General features: G+C 46.5%; 1 protein-coding gene across 2 annotated transcripts in view; it reads right to left on the bottom strand.

Moving 5' to 3' along the window:
* ntrk3a (neurotrophic tyrosine kinase, receptor, type 3a) overlaps positions 1-20,134 on the bottom strand; it is a 219,456-nt gene that overhangs the window by 142,663 nt on the left and 56,659 nt on the right. For both annotated transcript variants that reach the window (XM_056250806.1, XM_056250807.1), the window contains exon 3: positions 16,048-16,119. In XM_056250806.1, coding sequence (XP_056106781.1) covers positions 16,048-16,119 — 72 coding nt within the window. The remainder of the gene's footprint in view (positions 1-16,047; positions 16,120-20,134) is intronic.

The raw sequence follows: 20,134 nt of genomic DNA on the forward strand, positions 1-20,134 counted from the left end.
TGGGCGTGACCAACTACGGAAGCTCCTATGCCACCACGTCTGTCTTTGACAGACAGGTCGACCTGAGATCAGGCTCCGCCCCCACCTATATTACTCAGGTCAACCCCTACGAAGTCATTCTCGCTTTCTTCCCGTGAGGGACTACAACAAGCTCTCTCAGCACGTCCGACCCTGTCGCTGATTTCGCTTAACTGTTCAACAGGCGGGCCGTCATTGGATTACGCTACCGAACGCGACATCAGTGGATTGGATTGGGACTGTGTTCGGAGTGTCACACCGAATTGTGTCCGCGTCAAGGCGAGCTTTTCGGTTAGGAATATCTCGTGTTATCACGACGGTAGAATTTCAGAGGTGTCAAGCCACCGTAGGCTTCACGCGTCAGGCGAGCCGCGAAAAGGGCTAACTACTCTGTGATCCATCGATCGGACTAACGTGTTGTGACGAGTCTTTGAATCACTCCTTCTCTCTCCAGCTGTTATGTCGACAGTCATTACCCCCGCCAAAGGGAATGAGTCGAAAAGCAGGGAACCTGGACCCCGCCCGTGTCCATCGTCATGTGGAGCAACCGTCTCGGGCAGGGAACCCCATCCCATGTGCATCGTGTGCATGGGCGCTAAGCACGCTCAAACGTCGCTTGCAGACCCACAAACGTGCGTTCACTGTGCGTCATTGCCGGTAAAAATTTTGGAGAGAAGGCTGAGAGTGGCGGTGGCTAGCCAGCAGGACCCATGTCTGGCCGGAGCCATCGCAAAACCTAAGGCTAACGATCATCAGCGAGCTACCACGACGGGCTGGGCTGATATGATGGAAGCCGAATCCCCGGATATGCCTCCTCTGTTCGATGGCCTTCTCGCACACGAGGAGGGGGAGCCGGGGGACAAGGACGCGGAGGGCGATGCTAACTCTGACCTCCTCGACTTGGACATGGACGACGAGGAGGAGGAAGACAACTCTCTCTTCCCTGTCCAGCAGTCTAGACCCCCTAGCGCGACTGACACTGGCTTTCAGGCAGACGGTAACCTGCACGAGGTGTGCAAGCGAGCCGCGGCAAAACTGGGCCTAGTGTGGCCCGCGGCCCAGGATTCAGAAGGGAGAAAATGAGAGAAACCAGCACCCTCAGGAAACAGGAGGATGAGGCTTTTAACCTCTGTTTACCACGCAAGCAAACACCGCGACCACCCTCTCAGCCAGCACGGCAGGGTTTTGCAGCAGCCGCTGCAGCGAGAGGGAGACAGACGGGGGCTAGGAGTGTGAGACCGGCTCCCAGCGGACAGCAATCTGGCCATCGCCCGAGACCTGATGGCTCCGGACCCTGGGGGAAACATTCGTTTGCGGCCGCGGCGGCGAGAAACCGCCCACCCCACCCCGAGGATCGGAAGAAAAAGCGTGCGACCTGACACGCGAATGTTCCCCGGCACTTCTCTCTCCGCCCGCAAAGAGAAGGAGGGGATCCAGCCCGGTTGTTCTCAGTTCAGTAAGGGCTCCAGCTATAAGTTATCAAGTTCAAAATGTTCTCCAGTGTCACCAAGCACTCACACGGGGTTTTCAAACGCCCATCAGTTCAGGGGAATGTTTAATAAAGAATGCATTATCGCATCCAGGCCACAGGTTAAGGGCGATATGCTCCCCGAATTCAATAAACTCAATAAATGTTTCACTATCGCAGCCAGGCAGACAGCCGAGGGCGATAGATTGCAAAAAAATCCAAACATTAAAATGTGTATCCCAAGCCTCCCCGCCGGAGGGAGCGCGCGCACGCGCGCCTTCAGAAGGGGTCAGCGCAGAGACGGTAATGACGTCATCAAAGCGCGCCTGCGTTGGGGAAGTATACAAGGGACCTCTCTCGGCTCGCATACTCAGTTGGCGCGCATGCGCAGCTCATCCGTGGGTTGTAAACACGATTTCACGGGGATACAGACTTCAATTTGCCATGAAACCACCCAGATTCAATGGTATGATAGTCTCAGTGGCCGAGGGAGAATCAGCTCGCGTCCTGGCAGCCGAGATAGACACTCTTCTAGACAAACAAGCCATCAGAGTGGTGCCAAAGGAGGTGAGCTGTCAGGGTTTTTATTCCCGTTACTTTGTGATCCCAAAGAAGGGGAGCATATCTCTTCGTCCAATTCTAGATCTCCGTGTGTTCAACAAGCACCTACGGAAATATTCATTCAAAATGTTGACACACAAAACAGTTTGTCGATCCATCCGCCAGAACGACTGGTTTGTGACGATCGATCTGTCAGACGCGTATTTTCACATAGATGTGTACCCGTCTCACAGGAAGTATCTCAGGTTTGCATTTCGAGGCACTGCTTACGAATTTCAGACAATGCCCTTTGGACTGTCTCTAGCACCAAGAGTATTCAGCAAATGTGTGGAGGCAGCACTTTTTCCGTTGAGAAACAAGGGGATAAGAATACTGTCGTACATAGACGATTATCTGATATGCGCCTCGTCGAAAGAGCAAGCAATCAAAGACGCAGACACGGTGTTATTGCATCTCGACAGCTTGGGATTCAGAATAAACATGGAAAAGAGCAGCTTAGAGCCAGCTCAGCACACAGAATATCTAGGACTCAGTATAAACTCCCTCTCTTATCGAGTCACTCTGACAGAGAGGAGGATCACGTCCTTCACTCAGTGTCTCTCCCGTTTTCAGACGGGGAAAATTGTCCCGTTCAGACTGTGTCTACGAATGCTGGGTTTAATGGCTTCAGCGATATCTGTAGTACGACTGGGACTACTTATAATGAGAGACTTTCAGCGCTGGGTCGCGCATCTGCGTCTGTGTTCTCGGCGTCATCTCAACCGACCGGTGAGAGTGACTTATGCGTGCGTCAGAGCGCTCAGACACTGGAAAAGCCCCGCGACCCTCAGATCGGGGATTCCCTTGGGGACAGTGTCGTCGAGAGTCACTATGACGACGGACGCGTCATTAAAGGGCTGGGGAGCGACTCTGATGGGCAGAGCTGTGAACGGTGTGTGGCCTCCACAGCTGATTCACAAGCATATAAATTACTTGGAATTGTTGGCAGTGTTTCTAGCGCTGAAACATTTTCTGAGCTTCATCAGGAGCCAGCATGTTTTAGTGAAAACAGACAATTCCACAGTGGTTGCTTATATCAACCGACAGGGAGGCACACGCTCTCTTCAACTGCACCAGCTGGCAAAAGAGCTGATTGTGTGGTGCGACATAAGTCCATCAGGGCAACCCACGTTCCAGGGATATTGAACAGGGGAGCAGATTTATTGTCCAGAGGAAATCCCCTGTACGGAGAGTGGAAGCTTCATCCCCAGGTGGTGAAGCAGATATGGCAGAAATACGGCCAGGCGGTCGTAGATCTCTTCGCCTTGCAGGAAAACGCTCAATGTCCTCTTTATTTCTCTCTAGCGGACGGAAATGCACCATTGGGTGTGGATGCTTTAGCCCACCCATGGCCAAATGTCCCGCTGTATGCATTTCCCCCTCTGAGTCTGATTTCACCCACTCTGGCCAGGGTGAGGGAAATGGGATTGTCACTGATACTGATAGCTCCACGGTGGCCATCCAGACATTGGGTGGCCGAGATAGTTCAACTACTGTCGGGTCAGCCATGGCCCCTCCCTCCCCGGAGGGACCTCCTGTCACAAGCGGGGGGGGGAATCTACCATCCTCACCCAGACAGGATAGCTCTCTGGGCCTGGCCCGTGAGAGGTGGAATTTAAGTGCAGCAGGTCTGCCCCCATCAGTCGTACACACTATACAAAGTGCAAGAGCCTCTTCCACTCGCTCACTGTATAGTAGTAAATGGCGAGTCTTTGAAGGATGGTGTGGACGGAGTCATATTGTCCCTTTTCAATGTTCAGTGAGGGACATATTATGTTTCCTCCAGGATCTGTTAGAAAAAGGGAAAGCTTTTTCTACGATAAAGGTGTACTTAGCGGCTATATCTGCTTGTCATGTAGGTTTTGGTGACAAGACAGCAGGTCAGCACCCTTTAATAAGTCGTTTTATGAAGGGGGCACGACGTAAGAGGCCAGTGGCCAGGCGGATGGTCCCATTGTGGGATTTGTCTACGGTTTTAGAGGCCCTTTCTCAACACCCTTTTGAGCAGTTGGAAGCTATAGGGTTAAAGTTTCTCTCTCTTAAGACAGCACTACTGTTAGCGCTGGTCTCAGCTAAGAGGGTGAGTGACTTACAGGCTCTGTCGGTCAGCCCGTCTTGTCTGCAGTTTTCTTCAGGGTTTACAAGGGTTTCTTTTCGCCCGAACCCTGCTTTCGTACCTAAAGTAGTGGATTCGTCGTATAGATGTCAAACTACAGATCTTGCAGCTTTTCATCCTCCTCCGTTCTCTTCTCCGGAGGATAGGAGGTTGAATGCCTTGTGTCCTGTACAGGCGCTTCGTGTGTACGGTTTCAGGAAAAATGACCAGCTGTTTGTGTCATGGGCTACTCCTCACAAAGGGAAACCATTGTCACGTCAACGACTGTCCCATTGGATTGTAGAAGCTATTTCTTTAGCATATGAGTGCAGAGGTTCCCAACCTCCCGAGGGCTTAAGGGCACACTCCACTAGGGGCATGGCTACATCATGGGCCTTACTTAGGGGCGTTTCTGTCCAGGAGATCTGTGCTGCAGCAAGCTGGGCCACGCTGCACACTTTTGTACGATTTTATAGACTGAATGTGTCTGAGCCATCCTTAGCTAATGCAGTGTTAGGAGCCGGCACGTCAGGTCCTATATGATGACGTATAGCGTACGTTGCAATCCGGGAGTGGTCTATATCTCCCATAGTGAAACACCGAGCGAAGTTAGAAAAAGAACGATGGGTTACTTAACGTAATCCCGGGTTCTTTGATAACAGAGTGAGGTGTTTCACCAGCACTTCCCTCCTTGCACAGGAACGGGAAGAAATCTCTCTATAATGACTTCGTAGGGGTCGACCTGAGTAATATAGGTGGGGGCGGAGCCTGATCTCAGGTCGACCTGTCTGTCAAAGACAGACGTGGTGGCATAGGAGCTTCCGTAGTTGGTCACGCCCAAAGCGATTCCCATAGTGAAACACCTCACTCTGTTATCAAAGAACCCGGGATTACGTTAAGTAACCCATCGTTTTTTGAAAACCATAGGCCTATACCTAACACCCTGCCAAAAATCAAAAACTTTTCCAGAAGTGCCCAATTTTCATGAATTGCATCCTAGCTACTCATATTTCAGCTAAGTTGGCATTAGCCATTTATTAATATTTTACAGTATTTACAGTTTTCATATTTTTTTTATTTTAGTACTGTGCGCTTAATCATAATTGTCTTATGTACCGTAAAACTTCAAATAATAGCCGAGTCCCAAATAGACGCCTGTCTCTTTTACACGCCTGGTATGGCTGCAGGTTTGGGTAAATAAAGGCCGGTCTCAAATAGAGGCCGGGTCTGTTTTTTAGTTTCGGGTTGTATTTAATCCTCTAAAACCGTCAGATTGTCCGCTTTTTGGCGGCCGCCAAAGCAAATTGTTGTCCCTCCAAAGCCTCATTGATCGATGAGTGATGTAGAATAGAATGGCGTTACGAGCAGAGAGAGAGAGGGAGCGCCCCGGCCACGCGCGCGCACTCTCACGTCTTCAAACAACACGAGCGCTGTATTGCTCTCTCTCCCTCGCGCATATTAATCAAAATCAATTGACACGATAGTAAAAGGTCGGAAGACCGCAGTTTCACGTGGAGCATTTGGAGATTTTTAGAGATTAGAGACAGGCCTATACACTCAATGAATGAACAGCATCTCAACACTAAATTATAAAGGCCTGTCTCATATAGACGCCTTTCTCAAATACAAGCCGGTGCAGTTCGACGATTTGGGGAAATAAAATCCCGGGCTACTATTTGAAGTTTTACGGTAATTGTTTTGAGGACCTTTTTCTTACATTAGTTAACCTTGTATTAGTTTTTGCTGAAGTATCTATAATTGTGAAAATTCACTGATATTTAAAATAACTCATATTGTGAAATAAGTCTTTGATCATATACCAATACACCAATAATCGTATTAAATAATCATGATTTCAATATTGACCGAAAATAATCGTGATTATGATTTTTGCTATAATCGAGAATCTTTCATACTTGACAAAATAAATGTATAAATTATTGGGTTTTTTCAAAGATTTTCTTTTTTCAAAGAAGTAAAATTGACTAAATATAACAAAATATAACATGTCGTTATGGCACTGATTAAATTTAATTTAAATGTTCATCAAAAGGCAACAAAAAAATGACAATGCAAGTGGTCCATTTAAAGGAAAAGTGACATTTTCTTGCAAGGTGATGCAGTGAAGGACTGGGAGGTTTTAATGAGAGTTACTCCCTGCTCTCCCTCTGCACATTCCTCATGGGAATAACCTTTACAGGATACCTAGGAAACCCATTCCTAGAAATATTGAGTCCTCTCTCCATCATCCGATGAAAAAATATGCTCTTGTAGAAATCCAGAAGGCAACCTTTCATTTCGCCACACATGGCCAGTAGACACATGAAAGCAAATGCCCCTCTTCAAAAAGCAGGTCGACCAAAGCAATGGGCCCTCGTATTGATTTCTTTTTTCTTTTATCTAAAGCTGTTGAAAACAAATTTCCTTTGCCGGTTGGGGTATGAAAACAAGGAATAAACACAAGGAAATGAATCGGTTACCTAACGTAACCTCGGTACTCTCTAGAAGAGGGAACGAGTATTGCGTAAGCTAGCTTACGCTGCGGGAAAGATTCATCTTTGCTGAGAGTTTGAAGCCAAAAACTTATTTCATAATTTGTATCCATTGACAACGCAGTTCCTCTCCGGCAGACCTAGAGCAGGCTAGCTAGCAGCTCATTGGTTCGCTCAGAGAGAACTGCTTAAGCCTATGGGAGAGCGGGGCTGAACCCGCTGCCAATGAGAAGCGCCCGCGCGCTCATTGCATCATGGCCCGCCAGAATGGGCGTGGCTATGGTGTATATAACAGTCTCTCCCAGGCTTATATGTTGATTTATTTCAGCGTGAAGCGAAACGCTAGTAGCGCAAGCACGGCCGGGAACGCAATACTTGTTCCCTCTTCTAGAGAGAACCGAGGTTACGTTAGGTAACCGATTCGTTCTCTTACGAGAGGTTCTCTCGTATTGCGTAACCTAGCTTACGCTGCGGGAACACCTGGTCAACGCCGTGCGCGCTATGAATCCACTCATGAATCCCAGGGTGATACCGGGGGATTTTTAACGTGGAGTGAATGTAATATGAGGCCGGCAGAGCGGGCACATGAAGTATATACATAAGCATCTAAGGAGAGCACAAGGGGCGAACCGGTTGTGTGAGGGACTCCCAGTAATGCAGCTTCTTAGGGAGCTGGTCGTTAGACAGCTAGTAATTTTGCCTGCAAGGCGGGAACTTCCAAGTTGTAAAATCTGACAAAAGTGGACGGGGAGGCCCATCCCGCGGCCACACAAATGTCATGAATGGAAATTCCACAGGACCATGCCCACGATGAGGCCATGCCTCTAGTGGAGTGCGCCCTGATGCCCAGAGGGCAGGGCAGGCATTTAGATGCGTAAGCAGAGGCGATAGCGTCTACTATCCATCTAGACAGTGTCTGTTTAGAGGCAGCCAGACCTTTGGTGCGCCCCCCAAACGACACGAAAAGCTGCTCAGCGCGTCTGAACGCGGCAGCGCGCGTAGTGTACAATCTCAGAGCCCGCACCGGGCAGAGGAGATTGGCGTCGCGCTCACTATCGGATGAAGGCAGAGCCGATAGGGAAATAATCTGAGCCCTGAACGGGGTACCAATTGCCTTCGGGACATAGCCATGCCTAGGTTTGAGAATGACAACAGAATCATTCGGTCCAAACTCAAGACACGCAGCGCTGGATGAGAGCGCGTGAAGATCCCCCACGCGTTTTACTGAGGACAGAGCCGTCAGAAAAACGGTTTTGAGCGAGAGGTATTTTAGGTCCACAGACTCGAGCGATTCGAACGGGGGTGCTTTCATAGCTTCGAGAACTATAGAAAGATCCCAGATAGGAACCGAAGGGGGGCGCGGAGGGTTCATCCTCTTAGCTCCCCTGAGGAAGCGGATGACTAACTCGTCTTTGCCCAGGGACTGAGCGCGTCGGGGTTCAGAGAACGCCGCGACGGCAGCCACGTAAACCTTGAGAGTGGAGGGGGACCTGCCCTTGTCCAGCATCTCTTGAAGGAAAACAAGCAAAGACGGCACCTCGCATGACCGTGGGTCCAGATGTTTGTCGGTGCACCATTTTGAGAACACAGACCATTTAGACGCATAGAGCCTTCTCGTGGAAGGTGCTCTAGCCTGTATGATAGTGTTTCTTACTCCCTCTGGCAAATTGACGAATAGTCGTTGATCACCCATGCATGTAGCGCCCAGCGCCGTGGATGGGGGTGCCAGATCGTGCCGCGAGCTTGAGAGAGGAGATCTCCTCTGACTGGGATGGGCCACGGGGCTGTCTGTGACAGCTGAGTGAGCTCCGGAACCCAATTCTGACTCTCCCAACGCGGGGCTATGAGGAGCACCGAGTGGCGTGTGTCCCTGATCCTCTGAATTACCTGTGGTAGCAGAGCGATCGGAGGGAATGCATAGAGCGGGCGGCGAGGCCATTCCTGGGCTAGCGCGTCCTCGCTCCTTGAAAAAAATATTGGGCAGTGAGCGTTCTCTTCTGACGCGAAGAGGTCCACTTCTGCTCTGCCGAATAGCCGCCACAGTATTTGGACCGTTTGTGTGTTCAGGGTAGTGTTGTCAAAAATATCGATATTTCGATAAATATCGATACTGAAATATCTGAACGGTACCAATACTAATTTCCCGAAGTATCGATACTAGCCGAGCGGTCACTTTAACTTCTCTCAAAAGGCGCGTTGACAAACACCACACGTGACGCACTCGTCTCATTCGCTCTGGTTAAATAGCAAAAGTGAAGTGAATGGAAAGATGGCGAGGGCAGCGCCCCCGCGACCGGCTTTGGTTGATTGATAAAGAACACCACGAGCGGGCATGTCGGAGAATAGCGCGGACACGCGTAAAAAACACACCGCGAGCGGGCATGTCGGAGTCGGAGAATAGCGTGGACACGCGCTACACACCGCGAGCGGGCATGTCGGAGAATAGCGCGGACAGGAGCTACACACCGCGAGCGGGCATGTAGGAGAATAGCGCGGACACGAGCTACACACCGCGAGCGGGCATGTCGGAGAATAGCGCGGACACGAGCTACACACCGCGAGCGGGCATGTCGGAGAATAGCGTGGACACGCGCTACACACCGCGAGCGGGCATGTCGGAGAATAGCGCGGACACGAGCTACACACCGCGAGCGGGCATGTAGGAGAATAGCGCGGACACGAGCTACACACCGCGAGCGGGCATGTCGGAGAATAGCGCGGACACGCGAGCGGGCTGCGGGCACCCAATAGATTGTTTGACTATCAATAATCCCTCACATCACTAATTTTTTTAAATTATTGTATAGGTGAAAACAGACTTAAGGAACAGGCTCCAGGGGTAGGCTACTATTTAGCAGCATATGCTCAGCATCAGGGGTGTTTGTTGTTTGGACAGACCTGCCCCCACTGCTAAAAAAAAAATCCTCAAGGAAACACTGTAACTCTTCCAATTTGAACTTTTCTGAAACATTAACCAAGATGGCCTAGTATTGTTGTTGATAAGAGACGGTGTTGTCTCGTTTTAATTCTTAAAGTTAACATAATCTGACTGAGGAATCTTAGACAAGTAAATATTGTAACTGTGGCCAAATGTAAATTAACTGGTGCCTATTTAACTTTATTCAAAAATTATTATTTAATTCTGCAATTTTCCTTCATTAGCTATTGTCATCAATTTGATTACACAGATATTAATTAAACTAAACAGCTAGACAATGGCATCTCTAAATTCAATAATGACATGCCTTTAACTGAAAATTGAATGTTTAATCTTATTATTAGAGAGACACGGGATATGTTATGCTTGTGTGTATGGGTGAACACATGATTGTGGGCACATTTTCTACACAACTGGCATATTTTCTCTTTTTGAGATTTCTCTGGGTAGCCGTGAAAACGGCTTTTTGTCGCTCGCAAGCGGGCTGGGACACCGGCTTGTTTGTGGCGGTCAACACTACAGCAGTCGGCGAAACAACGGGGACTGGCAGAGGGCGAAGCTTTGACGGCGGTCCGGCCGCAGCGGGAGAGCGCCGTCGTTTTCTTAACTTTGCTAGGCAGACTTCTGATGATCAGGCTTCAGCGTGATCTTGGGTCGCGGGCCCCGTGGGGGCGGCGGCCTGCGGCGGCTGTCAGAGCGAGAGCGAGGGCGGCCGCCCTGTCTGCGCTGGGCTGTTTGAGTCTGCGGAGGAGGGCGCTGTGGTGGAGCTCTGGCAGGAGGCTCGCGAGAGCGGCCTGCGGAAGAGCTAGCGCGGCGGGGCAGAAACAAATTCATGGCCTGAGTGGCTTTCTGGACCTCGGAAAAGCGATTGACGATTCCCGTGACAGCAGATCCAAAAAGGCCCGTCGGGGAGAGGGGCGCGTTAAGAAACGCGGCGCGCTCAGAATCTCCCATGTCGGCGAGCGTGAGCCATAAGTGTCTCTCGGATACACAAAGGCTGGCCATGCATCTCCCCAGAGCTTGTGCGGCGGCTTTAGTGGCGCGAAGGGCGAGGTACGTAGCACTTCTCAGATCCGTGACAGCGGGGGAGGGGTTTCTACCGCTCTCGGCCCACTCACGGAGAATATCGCTCTGTAACACTTGGAGGACAGACATAGAATGCAGCGCTGCGGCGGCCTGACCGGCGGCGGCGTAGGCGCGAGCATGAAAGCTCGAGGTCGCTCTGCAAGCTTTCGAAGGAAGCGTGGGGGAAGAGCGCCATCTAGCAGAGGGCGGGCAGAGGTGTGCGGCGACCAAGTCCTCAACGGGCGGCATGGCTGAATAACCTTTTTCGGCGGCTCCGTCCACCGAGCGCAGCGAGGCGGATATGTCGGAGCGGTTTCTAGCCGAGAGCGGGGCATTCCAGGACTTCGTCAGCTCTGTGTGAAGTTCAGGCAGGAATGGGGCGGCCCGGTTGCACGCGGGGGTCGAGCGCCGATGAAAAAAGCTGCCGTCCATCCGGTTCGGGGCCTGCTCGGGTGGAGGAGACCACTCGAGACCGAGGCGTTCGACGGCCTGTGAGAGGAGGCGCATTAGTTCCTCCTCTATCCCGGCGCGGATCCCCGCCGACTCTCTCGTGGATCCGAGAGATGACCATTCCTCACTGTCTGACGCGAGCAGTGAACAGGAATCCTTCTCCTCCGCGGCGTCATCGGAAGCGACAGAGCGGCCACTCGGCGGCAACTGTATGTCCGGCTGGGGCGGGGAGGGAGAGCGGGAAGCGGGAAGCGGCGGCGGCGGCGGCAGAAGTCGTGCCCGCAGGGACGACAACGGCAGGCTCTCACAGAAGTCGCATCCTCCATCCGCGAGGGCGAGTTCTTCGTGCTCGAGTCCCAGGCAGAGAGCGCAAATGACATGGCGGTCTCCGTCCTCGAGAGGAGCGCGGCAAGAGCCGCAGGAAAAACGAGACATCTTTAAAAAGACGCTCGGCTCTTTTAGATATAGAGAAAAGAAGGATACAGTCGTCGGATGGCGCTAGCTTGCAGGGCGGCTGAAGGTGGCGAAGACGGCCGGCTTCTTCAGGGTCCGGGAGCTCGCTAGAGTGATGCCTTCTCGACGGCGACGGCTTTTCTCAGGACAGCAGAAGCGTGTAGCTTGCTGAAGATGAAATGAATCAACATATAAGCCTGGGAGAGACTGTTATATACACCATAGCCACGCCCATTCTGGCGGGCCATGATGCAATGAGCGCGCGGGCGCTTCTCATTGGCAGCGGGTTCAGCCCCGCTCTCCCATAGGCTTAAGCAGTTCTCTCTGAGCGAACCAATGAGCTGCTAGCTAGCCTGCTCTAGGTCTGCCGCAGAGGAACTGCGTTGTCAATGGATACAAATTATGAAATAATTTTTTGGCTTCAAACTCTCAGCAAAGATGAATCTTTCCCGCAGCGTAAGCTAGCTTACGCAATACGAGAGAACCTCTCGTAAGAGAACAGGCCCCTCGACACCCAAACTCTTACTGCAAGGGTCACAAAGCTTGGTGAGCCTCCAAAACAAGAGGCTGCCAAAAATTATGAAAAAATAAGACAAAAATAATTCGCATTATTTAGTTGGATGTATATGTTCTTGGGTTTTATCGTGTACGATTCACCAAAATAATAATAATAATACAAGTTTTCTAATCTTTCATCAATATATAATTACTTGCTTCACTTCAAATTTTCAGTAGAAAAACTGAAAATAAACAGTGGGGTAAGATACAATATATATTCTCTGAAATAAGTCTAATCTCATAGCCTGGCTAACGTCTGGGAACCACGTTGATTTTCTCGTATTTGAGGCGTGGTTTACGAATGCCGGGAGCAGGAGCAGCGCGTGAGCGTCGAGCAGGAGCGTCGCGTGAGCAGCGGTGAAGTGGGGGTTTCGGCGTCGAATCTGTTTTTGCTGCTCTGCTCACGCTAAATTAAAGAGAAAGCACACTTTTGATGGACAAAAATAAATATGATTTCACACAAAAAGTGCCCAAAATGCACAGAATAAGCATGTCTAGTGAGTTTTAACAAGACCTTGAGTAGGCAAATAAAAGAAAATAAAGACTTAAAAATATTTATAGAAGATTTAGGCTACCCGGTAAAAACTTGTTTTTAATTATTCAGTTTGGGTGAAAGTTGTGTATTATATAAAAAAAACTAAAGTACTAACACACAGACAGCTACATAGGCTAGCACAACCCAAATCACACCCGAGTGTGTGGTTTATTTGTGTGTTTTGTTTTTTTATCCGCGGAGTTGCAGTCTTGTAAACATATCGAAAGTATGACTGAAACTAATAGATTGGAGCCATTTTCTGGGTTGTTTTGTTGTTTAACATTTAACTTATATGTGAATGTTGTACACCTCCCCATTAAAAACTTTAAAGACTATCAATGTTATAAAATGACCAACTTCTAAAAACAAATGTATAGTTGTCTTTGTAAAGAATTGCTCGCTTATATATCGTTACCCCCATAGCATAATTGGCAAAGTCATATTTCAATGTCTTTGGAAAACAAGAAAAAACACCAAATGACTTAGGCAATTATGCTATGAGGCTAACGATATGTAGCTTTGGAGCCGCTGCTGTGACACTGTCTACAAACGCTTCCAGTGTGAATACTCTCGCACGTCTGCAGCTGCAGTGACGATGTAGTTACGCTGACGCGCTGCTCAAGTGCCGCTCACGCTTGCGGTGTGAAACCCATGTGTGAAACAGCCGTAAGGCTGCATCGAAAGGTAACTTCGCGTCTGCTGCCATGTTGGATCCATAGGTATAAACAAACTGCTTAGGTGTGTCGCATAGACGTCGTCATCGTCTTGCTTCATGCTTGCTGCTCCCTCCCCGTTCTGTGATTGGTTCCCTAAATGAGGCGAAAATTTGGTCCATGGTATCCAGACTTACCTAGCAGCGTGAATAAAATCGCGCTGCGGCAAGGTAGTATGGGGAAACCCAGGCTACTAATCTCATGTAATTACACAACAGTATACTAATGCCGTTTTCAGCATGTTTAGATGTAAACAAAACACAATAAAACATTTCAAATTGAGTTTGTTGATCCAGAACAGCAATGGCGCATTTCTTAATACTCGAGTTCCCTGTGAGAACAGTGATGTATGAATTATCTACGTCAAATGTTTGGGTCATAAAACAGAAATGGGAAACGGATCAGAACACTGCCGCTTTATTCCTGGGCCCTGACCTTGTGTGTGTTTGTGAATGGCATGTCCGGAAATCTCTGGGATTTTTTCGCTCATAAAAGTCAGAGCTCTTTGAAGACCACACACGGGATGGAGAATAAAAAAGGGCCCAAAAAGAGACACTGGCATTACTGTACTTATCTGCCTGCCTGCTGACTCACACACACACACATTGTGTTCTCAAGGGAAAAACACACTGATATCTGTTGTCTTGGTCACCATTGTTTAATCACTAGTATTTAATAGGTTAAACTAAACAGGGCTGTGTTTCCCAAAAGCATTGTTAGCCTAAGTTGATTGTAGAGAGCATTGGTGGCAATTGTTCTATGATCAACTGCTTACAATGCTTTTGGTTTCAATTCTGTGGCTGTGTTCAGACTGGATTTATAGCCCTCACTTATGCATACATAGTATATACTGCATTCTCTACTTGCTATTTTAAAAAAAACCATCATATTATTTCCTGTTTATTAGTTACACTAGAAATAAAAAGTCACCGTTGAGTGAAGTTTATTAATAAGATTTCCATATGATTCGTATGGTCATCATGTGCTAATTATCAATATCCTTGATATTATATTTTGGCTCATTTGAAAATGATTTGGCTACTAATAAAAGTGTCTTAAATTTTTGAGCATTTTATGTCCAATGGATTATTAAATTCCATAAAAAATATACTATATTGCATTAAAAAAAAGATAGTTTATATTTACTACTTTCAAATGTCTTTTTATTTACAGAATATATTTTTTCCCTTGTTTGAAATCCAGAATTTCAATCCTAAATTTTGAAAATCCATAATAAAAACGTAAATTATACATGTTTAAAACTATGATGATCTAAAACAAAAATTTAAAATCAACCTAAATATTTTTAAAAATATCCAACTGATGTACATCAGTTTGTTCCTCATTTCTTCCACAACTAACAATTTTGCCCCTAATGAGACAAAAGAATCAGGGAAAACTGAAATATGAGACGCGATGTGTGAAGAAAACAAGAAAGAAATGTCACTTCCAATCAAGTTGTGTTTATTCAGGATGCACAACATGCCAGCTATGAAAATAGATTTAGAAAGACAAATGAGTTTGCTATTTTGTTCCAAAAAAAGTTCAATAATTCAATGTGGTGAAAATGACACTTTGGCGGTAATGTTTTAGAAGAATTACAAAAATGTGTACAAAAGTGTGCAAATTCTGTGTAGCCTAAGTCATAGTTTGATCTGGAACAGACTGCTACTGTCCAGGTCGTACCTGAAGCTTGACAAGTAAAAAATTATAAATCGCACCCCCTACTGAAGTGCTTACAATGGACATAGTGACAAATACCTGAGCATTCAGAAGACATTCACCGGGAGCGCTCACCAACACAAAATCGCATAGGCGTCGGTTTATGACAGAGAAAAAAAGAAGTGCATTTTCATTTGTGATGGACAGCACAAATTGTGTGTGGAGGTGACTGTGTGATTCCACGTCCTTTCCACCGCTCACTGCAGGAAATTGGGAAATAACAGTCCTGTCACACTCGTCCAATTCAGCCTTCATTAAGTAAATCATCTCGCTCTCTCTCTCTCTCTCTCTGCCCACATTCTCCACCATCTTCTTCCCCACAACTCAGGCAGCTCTACCTCAAACAAACTTTGTTTATTTAGAGCACACAACAGAGGGTCTTTGCTGACTGTCGGAACGAGGAAGTGAACGTGCAATCTAACACAGAGAATTTCAAGAGGCACACATCAACGCTTTATGGCACAGACTGTTAAGCCAATTAATGAAAGGAGTCATTTCGGTCAAGCAATTTTAAACCATCAAACGACTATAGACAAAGACGATATGTTAACAAGCGCACTGCAAAGCTGCTCTTTAGAGATTAAAACCAATGTATGTGTCTGCTGGCCTGCTCGAAAAGCTCACTTTTGAGAAATAGCTGCGGGTGGTGCTCAGTTCATTGAGGAGAACTTTATCATCATAAATTATGCACGGGGGGCCGAGGCATCTCTCGATTAAGAGCAGCCGTGATACCGTGAGAGTAGCCAAAGATGGAAAATGCATTGTCCCAATTTGCTAAACATGGCCTACTTAAGAAGATCTATTGCGTGGTGTAGATGAACGAGTGAACCCAACTTCCCGATCCATCTCCAACAGTACGAGTCTCGAGGAACAAACAATTGACTTTCAAATGAGGTGTTTAATCAGAGGGTGCGAGAACATTCTAGTACACAGGACTCACATGTAGTGCAGGTTTGGGTTCTGAGCGAAGGCTCGTGGCTGAATCACATGTAAGTTGCAGTTCGCAATGGTCCTGAAATGGAAAGGACAAACAAACAGGCATTAGTAGTTTCCCAACTATTTTGACACCATTTTTTTCTTGCTGGGCATAATTTCAAAGTTGACATACAATTTTGAAACGCATGCAAAATGCTAAAAAAAAATTGCCTTTAAAGACACCTTGGACAAACACTGACAAACATGATTGCAAAATAAATTGCTGTAGATCGTAGGTCAACGAACGGCTTATTAATCACATGGAAATAAAACAATATATTGCCTTCTAAAGCCACTTTTTGTAATGATTATTCAATTTTGTTTACATTTGAATTATATTTAATTCATATAAAGAACATACACTCACCGGCCACTTTATTAGGTACACCTGTCCAACTGCTCGTTAACACTTAATTTCTAAGCAGCCAATCACATGGCGGCAACTCAGTGCATTTAGGCATGTAGACATGGTCAAGACAATCTCCTGCAGTTCAAACCGAGCATCAGTATGGGGAAGAAAGGTGATTTGAGTGACTTTGAACGTGGCATGATTGTTGGTGCCAGAAGGGCTGGTCTGAGTATTTCAGAAACTGCTAATCTACTGGGATTTTCACGCACAACCATCTCTAGGGTTTACAGAGAATGGTCCGAAAAAGAAAAAACATCCAGTGAGCGGCAGTTCTGTGGGCGGAAATGCCTTGTTGATGCCAGAGGTCAGAGGAGAATGGCCAGACTGGTTCGAGCTGATAGAAGGGCAACAGTGACTGAAATAACCACTCGTTACAACCGAGGTATGCAGCAAAGCATTTGTGAAGCCACAACACGCACAACCTTGACGCGGATGGGCTACAACAGCAGAAGACTCCACCGGGTACCACTCATCTCCACTACAAATAGGAAAAAGAGGCTACAATTTGCAAGAGCTCACCAAAATTGAACAGTTGAAGACTGGAAAAATGTTGCCTGGTCTGATGAGTCTCGATTTCTGTTGAGACATTCAGATGTTAGTCAGAATTTGGCGTAAACAGAATGAGAACATGGAACCATCATGCCTTGTTACCACTGTGCAGGCTGGTGGTGGTGGTGTAATGGTGTGGGGGATGTTTTCCTGGCACACTTTAGGCCCCTTAGTGCCAATTGGGCATCGTTTAAATGCCACGGCCTACCTGAGCATTGTTTCTGACCATGTCCATCCCTTTATGGCCACCATGTACCCATCCTCTGATGGCTACTTCCACCATGTCACAAAGCTCTAATCATTTCAAATTGGTTTCTTGAACATGACAATGAGTTCACTGTACTAAAATGGCCTCCACAGTCACCAGATCTCAACCCAATAGAGCATCTTTGGGATGTGGTGGAACGGGAGATTCGCATCATGGATGTGCAGCCGACAAATCTGCGGCAACTGTGTGATGCCATCATGTCAATATGGACCAAACTCCCTGAGGAATGCTTCCAGCACCTTGTTGAATCTATGCCACGAAGAATTGAGGCAGTTCTGAAGGCAAAAGGGGGTCCAACCCGTTACTAGCATGGGGTACCTAATAAAGTGGCCGGTGAGTATGTATGTATGCATGTGTTACCGGTCCTACTCGACCCGCTTCGAGCGGGATTCGAACCGAGGTGTCCGGTCGGCCTCCCAAGAAAAGCTAACAAGGATGCTAAAGACCACAGCCTCTGGTGTCAGTCGCTAGCGTGCCTCTTGAGGCCAGGGGAGTGAGGTTTACACGCACAGCTCATTCGGCTACGTTCCTTTCACAAAATACACTCACTATGTATTTCTATAAAAAATAAAAACACACATACTGGAAAATCATTCATTTATCTCTGATTCTAGCTTTTACTACACAAAATGTTTTCATCTGCATGGGAGCAACATCAAAAGTGTGCAGCCATGCACATGCTTAGCTTAGAGAAAATGTTTGTTCTGACAAATATGTAAAGCGAGTGCAAGATATGTGATGGTATCTTGGGAAATTGTCATTTTACTTGTGCGACAAAAAGACATTAACAACCTGCGGCAAAGGACAATTAGGTTATGCTAATGTCAAATGCTGCACTAAGTTGCTCTGAATAGCCTAAAAGATTTTGCACAAAAAAAAATCTTATTTGAGCAAATCATAGGTCTAAGAGGAGGTGAGCTGGTAAAAGAAGAGTGAAAGACCAGTTCACGTTCTTCATTTTAAATGGATCTGACAGCAGCTAGGGGCTAAACGGGCTGCTAATTGTCTAGCCGTCTCACAGCAGTGTCAAAAGGGGAAATGTGGATGTAAAAGGAAAAAAAACCATCATCTAATCTTCGCTTCCAGTCTGTCTCCTCTCCTCAAGTAACATCATTAAGGGCAGAATATCATCAAGAGCCTGCATCCTTGCTTCTGGAGTTATTTACGCTGGCAGCTGGAATCAATTATGTATATTGAATACATTTTTTTCCATTGGCATTTGTGAGATGTTTATTTGTACGAAGCACTCTCAGCTCTTGTTATAAGGGGCTTTTGCGGGACCGATTGCAGCAAAGTATTTCTTTTTGCATGAGGTTGGAGACTTAAGCTCGATGAACATAATGCTTAATATGGATGATTATCAACTGCTAATTTTGAATCACGAATGGTGGCCCAAATGGATGTCTCAGATCAGACTAGACTGATTCTGAGGAGGGTGAATTTAAAACACAAGATTGCTGAGCAAATTATTTAGAGGATAGGAGCTTTTAACATGTACGCCCTAATCCTGTTGGCTCCTTAAAATGCTGATATTCGACTGCAACATACAAATGCTGATTAATCTTCTATGTCATTTCATTAATTACTGCTACCTTGATCATTAGAAAATGTAACAAACATGCTTATTAAGATCAGTTCACACCAAGGACGATAACATTTTAATAATCATTTTAATTTTTAAAGAACAGAGACTTCCACAACACACCTATAACATTCACGACACAGAGGATGGAACAATACCATTGTAATCAGTTTCAGAAAGATTTTTTTTCCAGCTGATAAAAACATTTTCAGTCAAAACGTTAGAATCCATTAGAATTTGAAGAGATTGGACATTTAAAGAACATTATTGTGCGTTGGTGTGAACGTTTATATAGTCATCGTTCTTGGTGTGAACGGTAAATGTTCATATGATCGTCCTCATGTTTTTCTAATCCGATCTGATTTTCCTATGTTTTGAAAAAAGTGGTGGTCTAAACAATAATTGTTGACAGAATATTCATCTGTGGGTGAACTATTCCTTTAAAAAAGTATGTTTACTGCCTGCTTTACACGGGCGGAAATAGTGCAACATTAAATGTGTCAAACAAATATCACTTTGGTTTTACGAATAAGGTGCAATAAGCCAAATTTGCATCAAAAGTTCAAATAATGCCAGTGACTAAATTTACAAAATTGTGGGTGAAAATGAAGCAAGTTTTGCATTAAAATATTGTTCTAAATGTTTGATGAACCTGCATTTGCATTAGGGAGAGCAAAAACGCAAGCATATGCAAATTCATGCCCATGCCAAATTTCAAGTTTCAAATATTGGCCTGCCAATTTAAACAACAAAAAAAAATCTATTTTTGACCAATAGAGCATCTGAAATATCAGAGATTGACTTCTTGCCTCAATGCGAAGAAGTCCTAGGAGTAGCCTAGCTACTTATGCATTTTAAATGTTTTATATGTTATTTATTAAAAACACAAGCCCCAGCGTGTGACTCATGTTGTGGACTCCGACATAAATTCACATGCTAAAAGCCTAGAGTGATCACACATTCACTCTGGGGGAGGAAAAAAAAAAAACGGAATCTTCTCAGCTCAAAAAAATCCCTCCTGTGCCAGACCGTGACCAGGTTCTGCCATGTCACCTTAATAGTGCGGGTTACAGTTAACTGCTAATGAGAACCTTATTAATCATTTCTCCTGGCCTCCATTAACCAGTAGAACTGAAATAGGAAGGAAGAGGAGGTTTGAGTGGCCCTTGTGAGGGAGGAAGCCCTACTTATGAAGAGTCAAGTAAAGATATGTGCATCACCCGTAGCAGACTGAACGAGGTAAA

This window comes from Rhinichthys klamathensis, unplaced genomic scaffold (assembly GCF_029890125.1).
Source record: "Rhinichthys klamathensis goyatoka isolate OS25496 unplaced genomic scaffold, OSU_Roscu_1.1 h1tg000076l_1, whole genome shotgun sequence".
NCBI classification, from domain to species: domain Eukaryota; kingdom Metazoa; phylum Chordata; class Actinopteri; order Cypriniformes; family Leuciscidae; genus Rhinichthys; species Rhinichthys klamathensis.